Consider the following 20,647-nt stretch of genomic DNA (forward strand, 5'->3'; position numbering starts at 1 on the left):
AGACTCTCTTCTAGATCGAGCGTCTGGTATGCCACGGGAGAAGTTCTCGGCTTGGGAGTTCCTGCCTCTGCCCAGGGTGACTTCTCAAGTCTTGTAGACTCTCCCCGCCGCCTTGCCATGAGACGCTCAAAGATATGTTGGTCATTTTCGGACCTGGACCACCTTTTGAAAGGTATCTTTAGGGCCTTCGAAGTTTTTAACTTCTTAGACTGGTGTCTAGGAGCCCTAAGCAGAAAGATCTCTCCGACAGAGAAAGAGACTTCCTTGCTCATTATGTCCTGCATGGACAAGGCCGTACGTGATGGGTCTAATGAGCTTGCTGCATCGTTTGTGTCCGGAGTCCTTAAAAAGCGTGAAAATCTCTGTTCATTCCTTTCAGCTGGAGTTACACCGTGCCAGAGATCTGAGCTTCTCTTTGCTCCTCTTTCCAAGTGCCTTTTTCCAGAAGCCCTGATTAAGGAAATAGCCGCTTCGTTGGTACAGAAGGACACTCACGATCTTGTTGCGTCCTCCGCTCGCAAAGCTCCCCCTTTGCCTACCTTGTCAGCTAGACCAAGGATGGACACTCCAGCGTCCCGTTTTATTCCGCCCTTTCGTGGCAGAGCCTCCAGCAGAGGAGGTGCTCGTGCCGAAGGGAAACGAGGAAAGAAGAAAGGATCCAAGTCCTATAAGGGCAGAGTCTGACTGCCCGCATCTTCAGACAGCAGTGGGAGCCAGACTCAAGAACTTCTGGCAGACCTGGGAGAAGAGAGGCGCAGATGCACAATCTGTGAAGTTGCTCAGAGAGGGGTACAAGATCCCTTTTGTACGGAAACCCCCTCTAGCAACGTCTCCCATCAATCTCTCTCCCAGGTACAGAGAGGAAGACAAGAGACGAGCCTTGAAACGGGAAGTGTCTCTTTTACTAGAGAAGGGAGCGGTGGTCAAAGTCTCGGACCTTCAATCTCCGGGATTCTACAACCGCCTCTTCTTGGTGTCAAAGAAGACAGGAGGGTGGAGGCCGATGCTAGACGTCAGTGCTCTGAATGTCTTTGTCACAAAGCAGACGTTCTCCATGAAGACCACAAAGTCAGTCTTAGCAGTGGTCAGAAGGGAAGACTGGATGGTCTCATTAGACCTAAGGGACGCCTACTTCCACGTCCCCATCCACCCGGACTCCCAACCTTTTCTGAGATTCGTTTTCGAAAAGGTTGTCTACCAGTTTCAAGCCCTGTGCTTTGGCCTAAGCACAGCTCCTCTTGTGTTTACGAGGCTGATGAGGAATGTAGCCAAATTCCTCCATTTATCGGATATCCGAGCCTCCCTCTATTTGGACGACTGGCTTCTCAGAGCCTCTTCCAGTCGTCGCTGTCTGAAGGATCTAAAGTGGACTCTAGATCTGACCAAGGAATTGGGTCTCCTTGTCAATATGGAAAAGTCACAACTGGTCCCATCCCAAACTATTGTGTATTTAGGGATGGAGATTCACAGTCTAGCTTTTCGGGCTTTTCCGTCGGCCCCCAGAATCAGCCAAGCCCAGTTATGCATCCAGAACATGCTGAAGAAGGAACACTGCTCAGTCAGGCAGTGGATGAGTCTGGTAGGGACGCTATCATCCCTGGAACAATTTGTGTCATTAGGAAGACTACACCTCCGTCCTCTTCAATATCATCTAGCTTTTCACTGGAAAAAGGACAAGACGCTAGAAGCGGTCTCGATCCCCATTTCCGAAAAGATGAAGTCTTGCCTGACTTGGTGGAAGGACAGTATCAATCTAAGAGAGGGTCTTCCCCTGGCTGTTCAGACTCCCAACCACGTTCTCTTCTCGGACGCATCGGACGTAGGCTGGGGAGCGACATTAGACGGTCGGGAATGTTCAGGACTGTGGAACTCGAGTCAAAGGATCATGCATATCAACTGCAAGGAGCTACTGGCAGTACATCTGGCCTTGAAAAGCTTCAGGTCTCTCCTTCGAGGCAAAGTGGTGGAAGTGAACTCGGACAACACCACTGCCTTGGCGTACATCTCCAAGCAAGGAGGGACCCACTCACTGACGTTGTACGAGATCGCAAGGGACCTGCTCATCTGGTCAAAAGGTCAAAACATATCACTAGTAACGAGGTTCATCCAGGGCAACTTGAATGTCATGGCAGATTGTCTCAGTCGGAAAGGGCAAGTAATTCCAACGGAATGGACCCTCCACAAGGATGTATGCAAGAGACTTTGGGCCACTTGGGGCCAACCAACCATAGATCTCTTTGCAACCTCAATGACCAAGAGGCTCCCAATATATTGCTCACCAGTCCCGGACCCAGCAGCAATACATATAGATGCCTTTCTCCTAGATTGGTCGCATCTAGATCTATACGCATTCCCACCGTTCAAGATTGTCAACAAGGTACTGCAGAAGTTCGCCTCTCACGAAGGGACAAGGTTGACGCTAGTTGCTCCCCTCTGGCCCGCGAGAGAATGGTTCACCGAGGTACTTCGATGGCTAGTAGACGTTCCCAGAAGTCTTCCTCTAAGGGTGGACCTTCTACGTCAGCCACACGTAAAGAAGGTACACCAAAGCCTCCACGCTCTTCGTCTGACTGCCTTCAGACTATCGAAAGACTCTCGAGAGCTAGAGGCTTTTCGAAGGAGGCAGCCAGTGCGATTGCTAGAGCAAGGAGAGCATCCACCCTTAGAGTCTACCAATCGAAGTGGGAAGTCTTCCGAAACTGGTGCAAGTCAGTATCTGTATCCTCGACCAGTACTTCTGTAGCTCAAATAGCTGACTTTCTCTTATACCTGAGAAAAGGACGATCCCTTTCAGCTCCCACTATCAAGGGCTACAGAAGCATGTTGGCATCGGTCTTCCGGCATAGAGGCTTAGATCTTTCCAACAATAAAGATCTTCAGGACCTCCTTAAGTCTTTTGAGACCACGAAGGAGCGTCGTTTGGTTACACCTGGTTGGAATTTAGACGTGGTACTAAGATTCCTCATGTCAGACAGGTTTGAGCCGCTACAATCAGCCTCCCTGAAAGATCTCACTTTAAAGACACTTTTCCTGGTATGCTTAGCCACAGCTAAAAGAGTCAGTGAGATTCATGCCTTCAGCAAGAACATAGGATTTTCGTCAGAAAAAGCTACATGTTCGCTACAACTTGGTTTTCTAGCCAAAAATGAGCTGCCGTCTCGACCTTGGCCGAAATCGTTCGATATTCCCAGCTTATCGAATATGGTAGGCAATGAACTAGAAAGAGTCTTATGCCCTGTGAGAGCTCTTAAGTTCTATTTAAAGCGAACTAAACCTTTACGAGGCCAATCTGAAGCTTTATGGTGTTCAGTTAAGAAACCATCTTTGCCTATGTCAAAGAATGCTTTATCCTACTTTATCAGACTGTTAATACGAGAAGCTCATTCACATCTGAGTGAGGAAGACCAAGCATTGCTTAAGGTGAGGACACACGAAGTTAGAGCTGTCGCAACTTCCGTGGCTTTTAAGCAAAATAGATCTCTGCGAAGTATAATGGACGCAACCTATTGGAGAAGCAAGTCAGTGTTTGCGTCTTTTTATCTAAAGGATGTCCAGTCTCTTTACGAGGACTGCTACACACTGGGACCATTCGTAGCAGCGAGTGCAGTAGTGGGTGAGGGCTCAACCACTACAATTCCCTAATTCCATACCCTTTTAATCTTTCTCTTGAAATGTTTTTATTGTTGTTTTTTGGGTTGTCCGGAAGGCTAAGAAGCCTTTCGCATCCTGGTTGATTTGACGGGTGGTCAAAGTCATTTCTTGAGAGCGCCTAGATTAGGGGTTTTGATGAGGTCCTGTTGTATGGGTTGCAACCCTTGATACTTCAGATCCTAGGGGTCGATCAGCATCCTAAGAGGATCGCGAGGCTCCGTAAGGAAGACGTACTTAAAAGGCAGAGTAATTGTTCAAGTCGACTTCCTTACCAGGTACCTATTTATTTTGTTTTTGTTATTTTGATTACTTCTAAAATGAAATAAAAAACTCTTAGCTCATATAAGTATAAACATATATTACTGGTCTCTACCCACCATCCTGGGTGTGAATCAGCTATATAATCACCGGCTAAGTTAAATATTGAAAAATGTTATTTTGATTATAAAATAAATTTTTGAATATACTTACCCGGTGATTATAAATTAAATGACCCTCCCTTCCTCCCCAATAGAGACGCAGTGGGACGAGGAGAAAATTGAGTCTTTGTTTACATTGAGAACTGGGTATCTGGTCGACAGATGGCGCTGTTGGGCACACCCGCAACCTGTGTAGCGATCGCTGGCGAGTTTTTACCGTAGAGTTGTCTGTCGAGCAACAGAGTTGCAGCTATATAATCACCGGGTAAGTATATTAAAAAATTTATTTTATAATCAAAATAACATATTATACCCTTATTCACTCTGGAGAAAAGATCAAGGATATATACTGTCAAATATAAATCGGGAAAAGGTCTGTCCGAAACTGGAGGAAGAACATGGTGTTTTATTATAACATAATCTCATATAAGAGGGTGTATTTTTGTTTATGAAAAGGTAAACAAAATCGCATAAAAACTACCTAACTAATTGATAGAAAAATTAAAATTTTCTGAAGCACCACAAACATCACATACATATACCAAGGCACTTCCCCCAATTTTGGGGGTTAGCCGACATCAAACAAATGAAAAAAAAGGGGGACGTTTCCTCTCTATGTTCCTCTCTCTCTAGGAAACGGATTAAACTTGAGTAAACTTTGATATGCCATTAAACTAGTATTTGGAATAAAACTATTTACCATAGTATGATAAAATGATAATTCAAGCATTAACTGTTTGTTTTGAGTAATTAAAAAGATACTTCAGAAGTTTGATATAATCAGCTGATCCGGAAAGCATAGACGGTAGTAAATGAAAACAATGGAAAAGATTACCGGTAATTATCACGGTTTTTATTTTTTAATACAATACTAATATGTGAATATTACATACATTATTACTGGATACAGTTAAGTGAAACATCAATTCTAGCAAAATCCTATTTATATCAAATGCAGTTGTTCGTTCATTCAAAATTGCACCACCCTATGTGTAACACAAAAACAAATGAACCAACAACTGTATTTGATACAAATAAGGTTTTGGTAAATTGGATGTTTCACTTAATAACCAAAATAATGCATGTGGTATTCACATATTAGTATCATACTGTATTGTGAAATAAAAACAACAAATATTAATCTTTTCCAATATTTTCATTTGATAATTTCATGACGCTAATGTCAATGCTTTCCTGATCGGCTGATTATGGCAAACATCCAAAAGAAATTTTTTCATTTTCCAAAAGAAACAATTAATGCTTGAACTATAATTTTTGCATATTAGGGTAAAAAGTTGTATACAAAATACTTTTCTCATGTTTTATTTACTGTCGAGTTTAATGGCATATCACAGTTTAATTTTGGACTTAGTTGTGGGTTTCAGCCCCCAACTGACTGCGCTTGCTTTAATTTTTGTTTTATTCATTCTCTGTGTTTGGATTGTAATTACTTTATTTGTGAAGTTACAAGTTATTTGATCAGTAATTTATAACTAAGGTTATTATTGATTTTATAATTATTATAGAGTAAAGTATGTTTTTATTTTGAAGATTGTAATTATTAGCAGATTATGTTGGTTTTGCTTGCACATTTCATATAGCAACTAACTTTGTTCTTTAATACTGTGGTATCAATTTCCTGTATTTATAAGGAGACACTACAGCATTGAAAATATCACAGTGACATTTTCATTTTCCATTTTTGCTACTCACAGAAACAAAATATACTTTCTAAACTGTCGCTCTTTGGTTACTAATACAGTACTTAATGTTGATATATATTTTTCAGGTATTCTCTAACATTACTGTAAATTAAGTCTTGCATTGGGAAACAAGTGAACTATGGTGAGCTCGTAGGAAAATATCTCAGTTTTTGCAATGGAAGTTAATGGGAAAATATGCTTCAATGAATGAATTTTTGCGGAACGTTTCTTCAGGAACAGTACTCATTCATATAACGGGGTATTGGTGTAAACCCATATAAAGGACTCGGGTTAGTTTAGCAAAGAAGAATACAAATTGTATTAAAAAATTGTGGTCTTAGGTCTCCCCTCTATGATCTTTGATGTTTATTGGGCCTGTAGGCTCGACTTCTTGACTAGAAATGGATGTGGGAAGAGAAGGCTTTGGTAACCCAGGTGAATTATCATTAAGCTTTTCTTTAGGTGGCTGTGTGTGGAGGTGGTGAGAAGCAGCTTATAAAACGCATACCAAAAAGCATTATTGTGTTCATACTGCCTCTTGTCTCCTTGCAACTGACCCTTAAGCTTAATAGTTTCCTTGATTAATGGAAGACATTTTGACTACTTATCCTTAACTATACTTATTTTTTCTTTGGGTAATGCAGGTGAGAGTATTACCTCACTCATGATACCAGGCCCTGATCTGGATAAGTGTGTACTCCCATAGTCTCCTCTATTCAATCCAGGAGGTAGTTCTTTATCATCAGCTTCTTTTTATATTAGCACCTCTCATAAATAATGGTCAGGGGATTATACTAGTATGCCAGTGCATCTATATGTACTGAGTAGGAATTTTACTCAAATAATTACAATCACCAGGTACTAGTATATTTTTATCAATCATATTTATCTTTAGGGTCTTTATTTTTCCTTTTTTAACAGTAATAGATGGTGTGAGGCAAAAATAAAGACCTGAAGGTTTAAAGCTTGCTCATGAATGGCAGAAGCAATGCCCTAGAGACTGATCATATATTATTATTATTATTATTATTATTATTATTATTATTATTATTACTTGCTAAGCTACAACCCTAGTTGGAAAAGCAGGACTCTGTAAGCCCAGGGGCCCTAACAGGGAAAATAGCCCTGTGAGGAAAGGAAACAAGGAAAAATAAAATATTTTAAGAACAGTAACATTGAAATAAGTATTTCTTATATAAACTATAAAAACTTTAACAAAACAAGAAGAGAAATTAGATAGAATAGTGTGCCCAAGTGTACCCTCAAACAAGAGAACTCTACGCCAATACAGTGAAATACCATGGTACAGAAGCTATGGCGCTACCTAAGACTAGAGAATAATAGTTTGATTTTGGAGTGTCCTTCTCCTAGAAGAGCTGCTTATCATAGCTAAAGAGTCTCTTCTACCCTTACCAAGAGGAAAGTAGCCACTGAACAATTGCAGTGCAGTATTTAACCCCTTGGGTGATGAAGAATTGTTTGGTAATCTCAGTGTTGTCAGGTGTATGAGGATAGAGGAGAATTTGTAAAGAATAGGCCAGACTATTCAGTGTATGTGTAGGCCAAGGGAAAGTGAACCATAACCAGAGAGAAGGATCCAGTGTAGTACTGTCTGGCCAGTCAAAGGACTCCATAACTCTCTAGCGGTAATATCTCAACGGATGGCTGCTGCCCTGGCCAACCTACTACTGAAGGAACCTTCCATCAGGACGATATGGCTATCTCACCCAAAAATAGATTTTTCGCTTCGCTCAAAATCCGTTTATTAGGTAAGCTATAACCCTAGTTGGAAAAGCAATATGGAATAAGCCCAAGGGCTTCTACAAGGAAAAATACCTCATTCTGGAAAGGAAATAAATAAAATATATAGAAGAAGTAATGAATATTGAATATAGAAATATGTAAAGACCAGTAACGTTATAGCAGATCTGTCATATATAAGGTATGAAAAGAGGCTACCACAAGAGAGTTATGGGGTCTTTGATTGGCCGGACAGTACTACAATGGATCCTTCTATTTGGTTACGGTTCATTTTCCCTTTGCCTACACATACAACGAATAGTCTTGCCTATTCTTTACAGATTCTCTTCTGTCTTCATACACCTTACAACACAGAAATTACCAAACAATTCTTCTTCACCCAAGGGGTTAACTACTACACTGTAATTTTTTAGTGTCCACTTTTCTCGTGGTAAGTGTAGAAGACACTTTTTAACTATGGTAAGCAGCTCTTCTAGGAGAAGGACACTCCAAAATCAAACCACTGTTCTCTAGGTTTGGGTAGTGCCATAGCCTCTGTATCATGATCTTCCATTGTCTTGGGTTAGAATTCTCTTGCTTAAGTTTACACTTGGGCACACTTTTTCTATCTTATTTCTCTTCCTCTTGTTTTGTTAAAGTTTTTATAGGTGATATATGAAATATTTATTTTAATGTTGTTACTGACGTTAAAATATTTTATCTTCCCTTGTTTCCTTTTCTCACTGGGCTATTTTCCCTGTTGGAGCCTCTTGGCTTATAGCATCCTGCTTTTCCAACTAGGATTGTAGCTTAGCAAGTAATAATAATACTGATAATGATTTAGTATAAAAACATTCTCTGCGAGTTTGAACTTCTGAAATTCCATAGATTCAATTGCTCGATTAGGAAGATCATTCAACAATCTGGTTACAGCTGGAATAAAACTTAGTGTTGATTCTTATGATGGAGAAGGCATAACTGATATAATTAACAAGATTCCTAGTACTTTGTATAGGATGGAACAATCTGAGAAGATCTGAATGCAAATGATGGTCAGAATTATGACAATATTAATGCAACATGCATAACAAACTAACTGAACGAAGGTGCCAGAGATTAATATCTACATCATGAATAAGAAATTAAATATACTGCAAATTTTTCTCTAACAAATTAAGATGAAATTCAGCAGCTGAAGACCAGATAAGAAAACAAAACTTGAAACTAGGTACAATGACTAAATTAAAACATATCTTCAGAATAGGTTAATCACTGAAAATCTTAAAAGACATCCTCAATATGCCAATTTTTGTGTATATGAAGAAGAAAAAAACCGAATATATTTCTCAAAAGTTAATTTGCTATCTAGACTCACACTCAAAATTTTAAAAGTCATATAGAGAGGAAGAAACATTATTAATGCTGAGATCTGGATGTTGAGTAGTTATTGCTGTTGACTTACTTCAGTCATATTTTGAGTTTTGTTAAGGTTTAACTTCATGCACCATTTATGCCATTCACTAATTTTACCTAGATCTCTTGGTAAAGAGAACAACTATCCAAGTCCTATTGCTGAATTAGTATTGATGTGAACATCAGAATATCTGGATACAGTTGAAATAGTTTTGATGTATTAAAGAAAATATATAAAGTTATTTTTTAATAATTTTGAGAATTGTATTTTTAGAAACTATTATGGCTACATTTTCTGAAAGGTATTACAGACCAAGATATCTCCTTCAAGATGAATTATATATATATATATATATATATATATATATATATATATATATATATATATATATATATATATATATATTAGTAATAAGTCTTACTAGTTTATGTTACTTTGATAATTTAATTTGATTCTTTTCTCCTTACAGGGTACATGGCCTAAAGTCAGGGAAAACCTTGAAAGAGTTCCGTGGCCATTCATCTTTCGTCAATCAAGCTACCTTCACTCAGGATGGTCATAATATTATTAGGTGAGTAATGAGCACATATGAAACTGAGTATTCTACATTTTTTTAATTCTCCATCATTAAGAGTTATATAGTTAAAGTGTTTCTTTAACGTGTATTGCATGGCTCATTATACGCAAAAATTAAGACCTTGCAATAATGAACCTAGTTATAACAGATTCTGGATATAAAGGACCAAATCCTGATAACCTTAGTCTTGCACAAGTCGGTTGTGAAAGTCACTATAAGAATAAGTACGCAGTTCCTAGATATTTATATTCATTCACTGTATATTTATTTACCTGAAGGTAATAAAACCCTTTCTGGGTCGACCTGTGACGGCCGATGAAAAGTCCTTCTATCTACCTTTTCTGATATAAATCTTCCAAATATACCAGAGAAAAATAAAAGCATGGAATGCAGAGGTTATTACCTTCGCGCGAGCACCTCGTGAGTGTCATGTCTACATCGGGGGCGTGTGAAAACCACTATTCACAGGCTGTCTTCCAATTAGATAACTCCTTCATCAAAGGGAAGGGCCGTAACAAAGACCCCAGAAACCACACTTGCACCACGAAATTTATTTACCTGAAGGTAATAAAACCATTTTTATCTTGTTATTATTAGTGTAACTTCATGATAAATATCTTATTCAAGGAATAATTCTATATCAATAAAATAAAAAAATATTTATGTAATCTCATATGATAACATGTAAATAGTGTCAGCTGATTTCAAGCTACCACTATTGAGCATATATATATAAATAACAAATAGTATTGTTATGAAAGGAAAACCATTGTTTTGCTAATCTTTTATCTCCAAAAACAAATGAATACGTCAACAAATGCAATTACACATCCAATTGATAACTAATGATAGTAATGGCTCTTTGTAAACTATAAGAACTAGTAGTCTCTAATGTATTGGTATATATGCTATATATATTACATGATGTTTTGAATAAGTTTGGAAGTTACGTATATAATGTATGCAATTTCCTAACTATTCAAAATATCTCTATTATAAATACTTAGAAATATCAATATGTTAGACTACCACAGTTGTCATATTTTTATTAAAAGCCATTACTATCATTAATTATCAATTGGATGTGTAAATGCATTTGTTCTTTCTTTCTGATTGACAATGGAATGTAAAAGAATAATTTCTCTTTTGGGTGTCATCTATAGGATGAACAGGATAAAGAATTGGTTTTATTTTGTTTAATTTGAATTTATGAGGATACCGTAAAACAACATTTGTAATAACATCATCTTTACATAACCAAAACCTAGCTTATTCACGATGGTTTTGTAATTTAACAGTTGCCTTTTGCTATAGATAAGATAAATAAAAAAAAAAAAATTGCCTTAATTTTTTATCTCGTCTTGTCTTAAGCTCATCTTATATACGGAAATTTACATCAATTTATATATTTATTTGTAAATATAGCAGTCTTGTATATAATTGTTTATGATTTTGTTTGATTATAATCTTTAGAAAAGAAGTAGCAGCAGTTCCCAGATTAGCCGCTTGTGTTTTCCAGCACTCTATTCAGTTTGCTTTGAATCGGTCCATGCTTGCAGTAACTTTGATTTCATGAGTTTAATTTCATTTACATTCCTTAAGTATACCATACAAGGGTTAACCCCTTTGCTACGATGATGTTGCTTGACATCAAAACTTGCCCTGTACTACATACGATGATATCCCAGATACGTCATTTACAAATAGAAATCTTACATACATACATATACCAAGGCACTTCCCCCAATTTTGGGGGGTAGCCGACATCAAACAAATGAAACAAAAAAGGGGACGTCTCCTTTCTATGTTCCTCCCAGCCTGACAAGGGACTCAACCGAGTTCGGCTGGTACTGCTAGGGTGCCACAGCCCACCCTCCCACATTATCCACCACAGATGAAGCTTCATAATGCTGAATCCCCTATTGCTGCTACCTCCGCGGTCATCCAAGGCACCGGAAGAAGCAGCAGGGCCTACCAGAACTGCGTCACAATCGCTTCATATGGAAGATAAATTCACTTATATATCCTACAAAAGAGTACAGCATATGGTCTTATATCACACGTTAGAAATTTCACTAAAAAAATCTCTCCTCCGTTATATTAGCCCCTCCTCGATTCTTCAGCCAACTTCCGAAGTCTTTGGGATTCTAACCTTTATTTCCGATTATTTAACCTGTTAAGCATCACCCACGTGATAAACCTTTGACCACGATCTACTCAGTACCACCTTCAACTGTATATTCCGGTCATGACTTTAACTGCCTTTTTCAAGTCATCAGTCTTGTGATAATGCGTTTACCCGTATAGTAAGTATAGGGTCACCACTTGGCAACACTCTCAGCATATGTAAGCTGTAAATAGAAACTTATATGATGTCTGGCAACTATTTTTCTGAAGGTAGCTTGATGTTAGAAAATTGGTTTCCTCTCAGTGCGCTTCGGGCGTTCATGCAGAAAAGGTTGTTTGTGGTTCCTTTTACAATGAGCGGTCTAAAGAGGAAGGTTATTTCTTTAGATGAAATGATATTCTTGTTGAGGAATTTGATAATGATAACCTGTTTGATAATGAGAGCAGTAGTTCGGAATCCTCCAGTAATGAGGATATTGAAGAAACAAAGTTTTCTTTCGATGCTGAGAGCAAAAAGGATTTCTTATTGCCGAATGACTGGACAGCAAGATTTCACAAATCTATATAGGAAAGGAAACGCCGAGAGAGAGAGAGAGAGAGAGAGAGAGAGAGAGAGAGAGAGAGAGAGAGAGAGAGAGAGAGAGAGAGAGAGAGAGAGAGAGAAAATAAAGTGGATAAATAATGTACAAATATATGACGAACATATTTGAAAACTATACAGGAAACGATATGGAGAGAGAGAGAGAGAGAGAGAGAGAGAGAGAGAGAGAGAGAGAGAGAGAGAGAGAGAGAGAGAGAGAGAGAGAGAGACACACTCTTGTCCCTTTGCTTTTGTTGCTGATCCTGGTGTAAGATTTATGACTGAAGATAAAAAGAACCCATTAGAATATTCAGTATTATGGAGACCTTTTGAAATGAAATAATAGTAGTATTAAATTTTTTTTTATTCCACCATTTAATTAATATCCCTACTTTAATTATAAATACAAATTATAAGCTTAAAGAAATGAAATTAACTCTGAAAAATGATCATTAGTGAAATGACCGCTCAGGACAAAAAAAGCGTGACGGTACGTTAGCGGCAACCTGGTCCAGGGGGGACGCTTAACAGGTTGAGAGCTATATTAGTCTTTTTATTTTGCCATATAGAATCACAATGGTGACATCTCCTAATTGGGGAATTACTTAGACCCCACCTGACACCCCCAGCCTAGAGACGTAGGGATCGTCTCATCTCACCCTACCAACAACTGAAACACTTTCAATTCTAGTCTTTATTCATGATTATGTAAGGGCTATTTTAGCGCATCTCTAAGTTGATTTACATGCTCAAATTACGCAGAAGTCCTGTAACGTGTGAAGTAGTTATGTTTTCTTCAACCATCCCCAGTTCTCCCTCTCTGACTCTCACACATAGCGTCACCAGAACACCAGTCATGCAAATTGTTGAAAACTCTGTTTGATCAAATTCCGTTACTCATATCTAAAATCACACCAAATTATCTCTATATCATTGATAATTACCTGAAAATGTCTATCTTCCTCTTATTTTTTTTACAAATTTATAATTTCATATGTTTACATTTCACAGATGTTAGGATATTTCCTCAATATCGAATCACTTACCAGATTTGTAACCCTGAAAGCTGTAAACACTATGACACAAGATGTAATTTTCAATATTAAACTTACCCGATAATCATGTAGCTGTCAACTCCGTTGCCCGACAGAATTCTACGGGAGGGATACGCCAGCTATCACTATACTAGAAGGGGGTGTACTCACCAGCGCCACCTGTGGCCAGGTACTACAGTACTTCTTGTTGACACCTCCTCAATTTTTCCTCTGTCGTGCTTCCGGCAAGACGTTCTGGGATACTCTTATGATCTTGGAGTATTGTTCACGGCTTTTGGTGAAGTATTTCTCTCAGATTTCGGCTGTCGCTATACTGGAAAACTTCTATATTAGCTTAGATAGCTTTTATTTAGTTCTGATTAATGGTTACCGATCTTTTTGCTTGATTTGGAATCTCCCTTGGCTAACTCTTTGATTCAAGATGTCTGACATTTCACAAGCCCCACCCCATAGACGATGTAGGTCTTGTAATAGGCGTATTCCGAAGGCCTCGGTAGATCCTCACACCGCTTGTTCTGACTGTAGGGAAAGACCCTGTCAGTTAGAAGATCGATGTGAGGAATGCGCCGGACTTTCGGAACTTGATTTTGTCCGATTCCTGAAATATTCAACCAAGTTAGAGAGAGAGAGAGTTAGGAGGAGTTCTTCTCGCTCTTCACTTTTTTCCTCACCTCATGATCCCCTACCTTTTCCTCCCCCTGTAGTGGCTACCCCCGAACCTACTATTTGCCCTCAACCTGATATGTCTGTTGTTTTGCGTGCCATTCAGCCTTTAGGTGACAAAGTGGAGTCGGTGGTTAGTGATCATAAGTCTCTTATGGCCAAAGTCAAGGAACTTAAGGTCAAAAGTGCAGTGGGAGGTAATAGTGCCAGTGCTGTGACAAGTGCTAGTGTCAGTGCAGTGCCAAGTGCTAGTGTCAGTGTCAGTGTGGTGCGTGAGGGTACTTCTGTGCGTGCCAGTCGTCCTCCCAGTCCGGGACCTCTTGCAAGCTCCCAAGCCCAGGGGAGAAGCAATGTCGAAGGGCAAAAGGGTTCGGCAGGCCTTGATCGGCGCACAGAAGTATCCTCGGTGGTTGCGGGCGTGTCTTACAGAGACCGTCACTCCCACCCGCAGACGATTGAGCCCGTCTTTTACTCGTCTGCTGAAGAATTGTCAGGGAGAAAACGCTGGACTCAGGTCTCAAGACCTCTCAAACGCAAAGTCCAGACCTCAAGAGCTCTACAACCTGGCTGCAGTCATTGGATTAGCTCTGACTCTCCGCAGTCATCAGGTGACTGCACACCTCCTAAGAGGGGTAAGGTGCTGCCGCAACAGACCTCTTCTTCTGTTAAGGCTTTGCCTCAGCAGACCTTAGTGTCTGCCGACCCCAAGTTGACTTTACTGCAGTCCATGCAGTCACAGCTTGCGGTCTTAATGCGTGAGTGTCAGGCTGAGAAGGTTACACCTCCTCCTGCGATCGCTCCGCCTAACCGCAGTCCAGTCTGCCAGGCGTACGATGTTGAGGCTCCTCAGGATACCTTACCGCGTACTGAGTTGCCAATTTCCAGCGGTGTGCAGCAACCTCCGCCTTCCTTAAGGCAACCTCAGCAATGGGAACAGGAAGCTTATGCCTTACTTCCTCCGCTTCCGCTTGCGGTTCCACCAGTGAGGCAACACTCTCTTGAGGTACGACAACCTCTTCCATCCATGAGGCAGACACCTCAGCTCTCGCTGCAGCGACCTCAACCCTCCTCAAGGCGAGAGCCTCAACACCTTAGCCTTGCGCCTCAGGAACCTCAACTCGCGAGACAAGAACTGCGTTCTGCGCAGCCGCTACCTCAACTCTCGCAGCTCACACCTCAGGAACCTCAAATCGTTCCTCAGGAACCTGCTACTGCGCATCCGCAACCCTTACAGCAAGCGCAACTCTTGAGTCAAGACACTCATGCCAGGAGTCAGCCTCCTCAACCCATGCGCCTACCTTCCGCTACTCTTTTTGACCAGCCTTTGCAGCCTGAACCTCAGGTTTTAATTCATCAACAGAGACTTGAGGATGAAACCACAAGCGTTTTTGCACCCGCCTGTTCAGATTCTGCTGTTCAGCATACCACTGTTCCATTACCTCTCACTTCGCTACACTCTGGTGATGAGGTTTCTGATGAGGAAGCTGCGCACCTGGATCCCTCATCAGACGTGGAAGAATCCAAGTCTTCTCCTCCACCTATTGACTTTCGTAAGGTCCTGGCTCTTTTCAGAGAGGTATACCCGGACCATTTTGTCTCTGCTACCCCCCGCTCTCCGCCATCTGAGTTTTCGCTGGGCATGCAGCCTGTCAAGTCAACATATACTAAGCTCGTCTTTGCAAGGTCCTCTAAGAGAGCTTTAAGAATTTTAGGGGAGTGGTTGCAGTCTAAGCAGCAACTAGGGAAGACTTCCTTTATGTTCCCGCCGACTAAGCTCACTTCTAAAGCGGGCGTATGGTATGCCACAGGAGAGGAACCAGGCTTGGGAGTACCTGCCTTTGCCCAGGCTGACTTCTCAAGTTTGGTCGACTCTCCTCGTAGAACAGCAATGAGGCGCTCTAAGGTTTGCTGGACCTTCTCCGATCTAGACCACTTCCTAAAGGGTGTATTTCGTGCCTTTGAGATGTTCAATTTTCTTGACTGGTGCCTGGGAGCCCTTAGCAAGAAGACCTCCCCTGCGGACAAGGACTCGGCCATGCTTTTAATGTCCTGCATGGATAAAGCTATTAGGGATGGATCTGGCGAGCTTGCTTCAATGTTTGTGTCAGGAGTTCTTAAGAAAAGGGAGCAACTTTGTACCTTCCTTTCTTCCAGCATCACACCTTGTCAAAGGTCTCAACTCCTTTTCGCTCCGCTCTGTAAGTTCTTGTTTCCCGAAGAGCTTGTCAAGGACTTGTCTGCGGCCCTGATTCAAAAGGACACTCATGATCTTGTGGCCTCTTCAGCTCGTAAGACTAAGGTTGCTCCCTCAGTCCCCAGGACTTATCGCACCCCAGTGGCTGATACTCCTGCTACGAGGTTTATTCCGCCCTTTCGTGGTAGAGCCCCCAGCCGAGGAAGCTCCCGTCCAGACTCTTCCAGGAGCAAGTCTAGGAAAGGTTCCAAGACTTCAAAAGGCAAACACTGACTCTCCTCCTCTCCAGACAGCAGTAGGAGCCAGACTCAAGATCTTCTGGCAAGCCTGGGAAAAGAGAGGTGCAGACGCCCAGTCTGTCAGGTGGCTGAGGGAGGGTTACAGGATACCATTCTGCCGCAAACCCCCTCTGACCACTTCTCCCATCAACCTCTCTCCCAACTACAAGGAAAAGGACAAGAGGCTAGCGTTGTACCAGGAGGTGTCGCTCCTGTTACAGAAGAAGGCAGTGGTTATAGTCAGGGACCATCAATCCCCGGGCTTCTACAACCGTCTCTTTCTGGTGGCCAAGAAGACAGGAGGTTGGAGACCGGTGCTGGACGTCAGCACGCTCAATGCTTATGTCACCAAGCAGACGTTCACTATGGAGACGACGAAGTCGGTCCTAGCAGCGGTCAGGCAGGAGGACTGGATGGTCTCGTTGGATCTGAAAGATGCTTACTTTCACGTTCCTATTCATCCAGACTCCCAACCTTTCCTGAGATTCGTTTTTGGAAAGGTTGTGTACCAATTCCAAGCCCTGTGTTTTGGCCTAAGCACAGCTCCTATGGTGTTTACGCATCTGATGAGGAATATTGCAAAATTCCTCCACTTATCGGACATCAGAGCCTCCCTTTATTTAGACGACTGGCTGTTGAGAGCCTCCACGAGTCGTCGCTGTCTGGAGAGTCTCAACTGGACTTTGGACTTGATCAAGGAACTGGGTCTGTTAGTCAACTTAGAAAAGTCCCAGCTCATTCCCTCCCAATCCATTGTTTACCTGGGAATGGAGATTCGGAGTCAGGATTTTCGGGCTTTTCCATCGGCCCCAAGGATAAGCCAAGCCCTAGATTGCATCCTGAGCATGCTGAAGAGGAGCAGTTGCTCGGTGAGACAGTGGATGAGTCTCACAGGGACCCTTTCATCGTTAGCCCTGTTCATCGAGCTAGGGAGACTCCACCTCCGCCCTCTCCAATTCCATCTAGCAGCTCATTGGGACAAGGATTTGACGCTCGAAGCAGTCTCTATCCCGGTCACCAAAGAGATGAAGACCACTCTCTTGTGGTGGAAGACCAATCTCCTTCTCAGGGAGGGCCTATCGTTGGCGATTCAGACCCCCAATCTTCATCTCTTCTCGGATGCATCAGACTCGGGCTGGGGCGCGACCTTGAACGGACAGGAGTGCTCGGGAACGTGGAACAAGGAACAGGAAACGCTCCACATCAACTGCAAGGAGCTACTGGCAGTTCATTTGGCCCTATTGAACTTCAAGTCCCTCCTGCTAGGCAAGGTGGTGGAGGTGAACTCCGACAACACCACAGCCTTGGCTTACATCTCCAAGCAGGGAGGGACCCATTCGAGGAGCCTGTACGAGATAGCAAGGGACCTCCTCATTTGGTCAAGAAGTCTAAACCTCACCCTAGTTACGAGGTTCATTCAGGGCAACATGAACGTCTCAGCAGATCGCCTAAGCAGAAAAGATCAGGTCATCCCCACGGAATGGACCCTTCACAAGAGCGTGTGCAACAGACTTTGGACCTTGTGGGGTCAGCCGACAATAGATCTTTTTGCCACCTCCATGACCAAGAGGCTTCCTTTGTACTGTTTCCCAGTTCCAGACCCAGCAGCAGTTCATGTGGATGCTTTTCTGCTGAATTGGTCCCATCTCGACCTTTACGCATTCCCACCGTTCAAGATCATAAACAAAGTCCTTCAGAAGTTCATCTCGCACGAAGGGACACGGCTGACGCTGGTTGCTCCCCTTTGGCCTGCAAGAGAATGGTTCACAGAGGTACTACAATGGCTGGTCGACATCCCCAGGACTCTCCCTCTAAGAGTGGACCTTCTACGTCAACCTCACGTAGACAAGTTGCACCCAAACCTCCACGCTCTTCGGCTGACTGCCTTCAGACTGTCGAAAGATTCGCTAGAGCTAGAGGCTTTTCGAAGGAGGCAGCCAGTGCGATTGCCAGAGCAAGGAGGGTATCCACTCGTAGAGTCTACCAATCCAAGTGGGAAGTCTTCCGGAGCTGGTGTAGAGCCAATGCAGTTTCCTCTACCAATACCTTTTGAGAAACATATAAGGTCTGTGTCTTCTTCAATTGCACAAAAAATTGGCTTATTGAGAAAGTCTTTCAAGATTTTCGGTGATCAATCTATTCTGAAGAAGTGTTTTAATTCTTTCATTCTACCTTGTTTTGAGTATTGTTCTCCTGTCTGGTCCTCAGCTGCTGATTCTCATCTTAATTTGTTGGACAGAAACTTACGGTCGATTAAATTTCTTATTCCTGATCTAGATATTAATCTCTGGCACCGTCGTTCAATTAGTTCATTATGCATGTTGCATAAGATTTTTCATAATTCTGACCATCCTTTACATTCAGATCTCCCTGGACAATTCTATCCTGTTCGTAATACTAGGCAGGCAGTTAATTCTAATAGCCAGGCCTTCTTCATCACGAGACTCAATACTACGCAGTATTCTAGAAGTTTTATTCCAGCTGTTACCAAGTTGTGGAATGATCTTCCTAATCGGGTGGTTGAATCAGTAGAACTTCAAAAGTTCAAAGTTGGAGCAAATGCTTTTTTGTTGACCAGGCGGACATGAGTCTTTTTATAGTTTATTTATGACATATTTGTTTTTGATGTTGTTAATAGTTTATATATGACATGTCTGTTTTGACGTTGTTACTTGTTTTAGAATGATTTATTGTTAATTTGTTCTCTTCATTTATTTATTTCCTTATTTCCTTTCCTCACTGGGCTATTTTTCCCTGTTGGAGCCCCTGGGCTTATAGCATCTTGCTTTTCCAACTAGGGTTGTAGCTTGGATAGTAATAATAATAATAATACCTCTGTAACCCAAATAGCTGACTTCCTATTACATCTAAGGAATGAGAGATCCCTTTCAGCTCCTACGATTAAAGGGTACAGGAGTATGTTGGCTTCAGTTCTCCGCCACAGAGGTTTGGACCTTTCTTCCAACAAGGACCTTCAAGACATCCTTAAGTCTTTTGAGACTTCTAAAGAACGTCGTTTACCCACTCCAGGCTGGAATCTAGACGTAGTCTTAAGGTTCCTTATGTCGCCTAGGTTCGAACCTCTCCAGTCAGCTTCCTTCAAGGACCTTACCCTCAAGACTCTTTTTCTCGTCTGCCTTGCGACAGCTAAAAGAGTCAGTGAGGTTCATGCCTTCAGCAAGAACATTGGGTTCACATCCGAATCTGCGACATGTTCTTTACAGCTCGGATTCTTAGCTAAGAATGAACTTCCTTCACGTCCTTGGCCTAGATCGTTTGAAATTCCTAGCCTTTCCAACATGGTAGGTAACGAGCTAGAAAGAGTTCTTTGCCCTGTCAGAGCTCTGAAATATTATCTTAATAGGTCTAAACCTATTCGAGGACAGTCAGAAGCCTTATGGTGTGCAATCAAGAAACCTTCGATGCCCATGTCCAAAAATGGGGTTTCGTATTATATAAGGCTTCTGATTAGAGAAGCCCATTCTCACTTGAAGGAGGAAGACCTTGCTTTGCTGAAGGTAAGGACCCACGAAGTGAGAGCCGTAGCCACTTCGATGGCCTTTAATAAAAACCGTTCTCTGCAGAGCATAATGGATGCAACTTATTGGAGGAGCAAGTCAGTGTTTGCATCATTTTATCTTAAAGATGTCCAGTCTCTTTACGAGAACTGCTACACCCTGGGACCATTCGTAGCAGCGAGTGCAGTAGTAGGTGAGGGCTCAGCCACTACATTCCCTTAATCCCATAACCTTTTTTAACCTTTCTCTTGAATGCTTTTATTGTTGTTTTTATGGTTGTTACGGTAGGCTAAGAAGCCTTCCGCATCCTTTTGATTTGGCGGGTGGTCAATTCATTCTTGAGAAGCGCCTGGGTTAGAGGTTGTGTAGAGGTCCTTTAGTAGGGGTTGCAGCCCTATATACTTTAGCACCTTAGAGTTGATTCAGCCTCCTAAGAGGAACGCTGCGCTCAGTAAGGAAGACGAACTTAATAAAGGCAGAGTAACGGTTCAAGTCGACTTCCTTACCAGGTACTTATTATTTCATTGTTATTTTGAGATAACTGATTATATGAAATACGGGATACTTAGCTATCCTTTAGTCATGTACACTGGTTTTCACCCACCCCCCTGGGTGTGAATCAGCTACATGATTATCGGGTAAGTTTAATATTGAAAAATGTTATTTTTATTAGTAAAATAAATTTTTGAATATACTTACCCGATAATCATGATTTAATTGACCCTCCC

At 41.6% G+C, this 20,647-nt stretch overlaps 1 protein-coding gene across 1 annotated transcript in view; it reads left to right on the forward strand.

Annotated features, from left to right (window-relative positions):
- Smu1 (Smu1 spliceosomal factor) overlaps positions 1 to 20,647 on the forward strand; it is a 189,081-nt gene that overhangs the window by 149,256 nt on the left and 19,178 nt on the right. Inside the window, exon 8 of the mRNA XM_068356315.1 lies at positions 9,397 to 9,498. Coding sequence (XP_068212416.1) covers positions 9,397 to 9,498 — 102 coding nt within the window. The remainder of the gene's footprint in view (positions 1 to 9,396; positions 9,499 to 20,647) is intronic.

Source organism: Palaemon carinicauda, chromosome 32 (genome assembly GCF_036898095.1).
Source record: "Palaemon carinicauda isolate YSFRI2023 chromosome 32, ASM3689809v2, whole genome shotgun sequence".
NCBI lineage: Eukaryota > Metazoa > Arthropoda > Malacostraca > Decapoda > Palaemonidae > Palaemon > Palaemon carinicauda.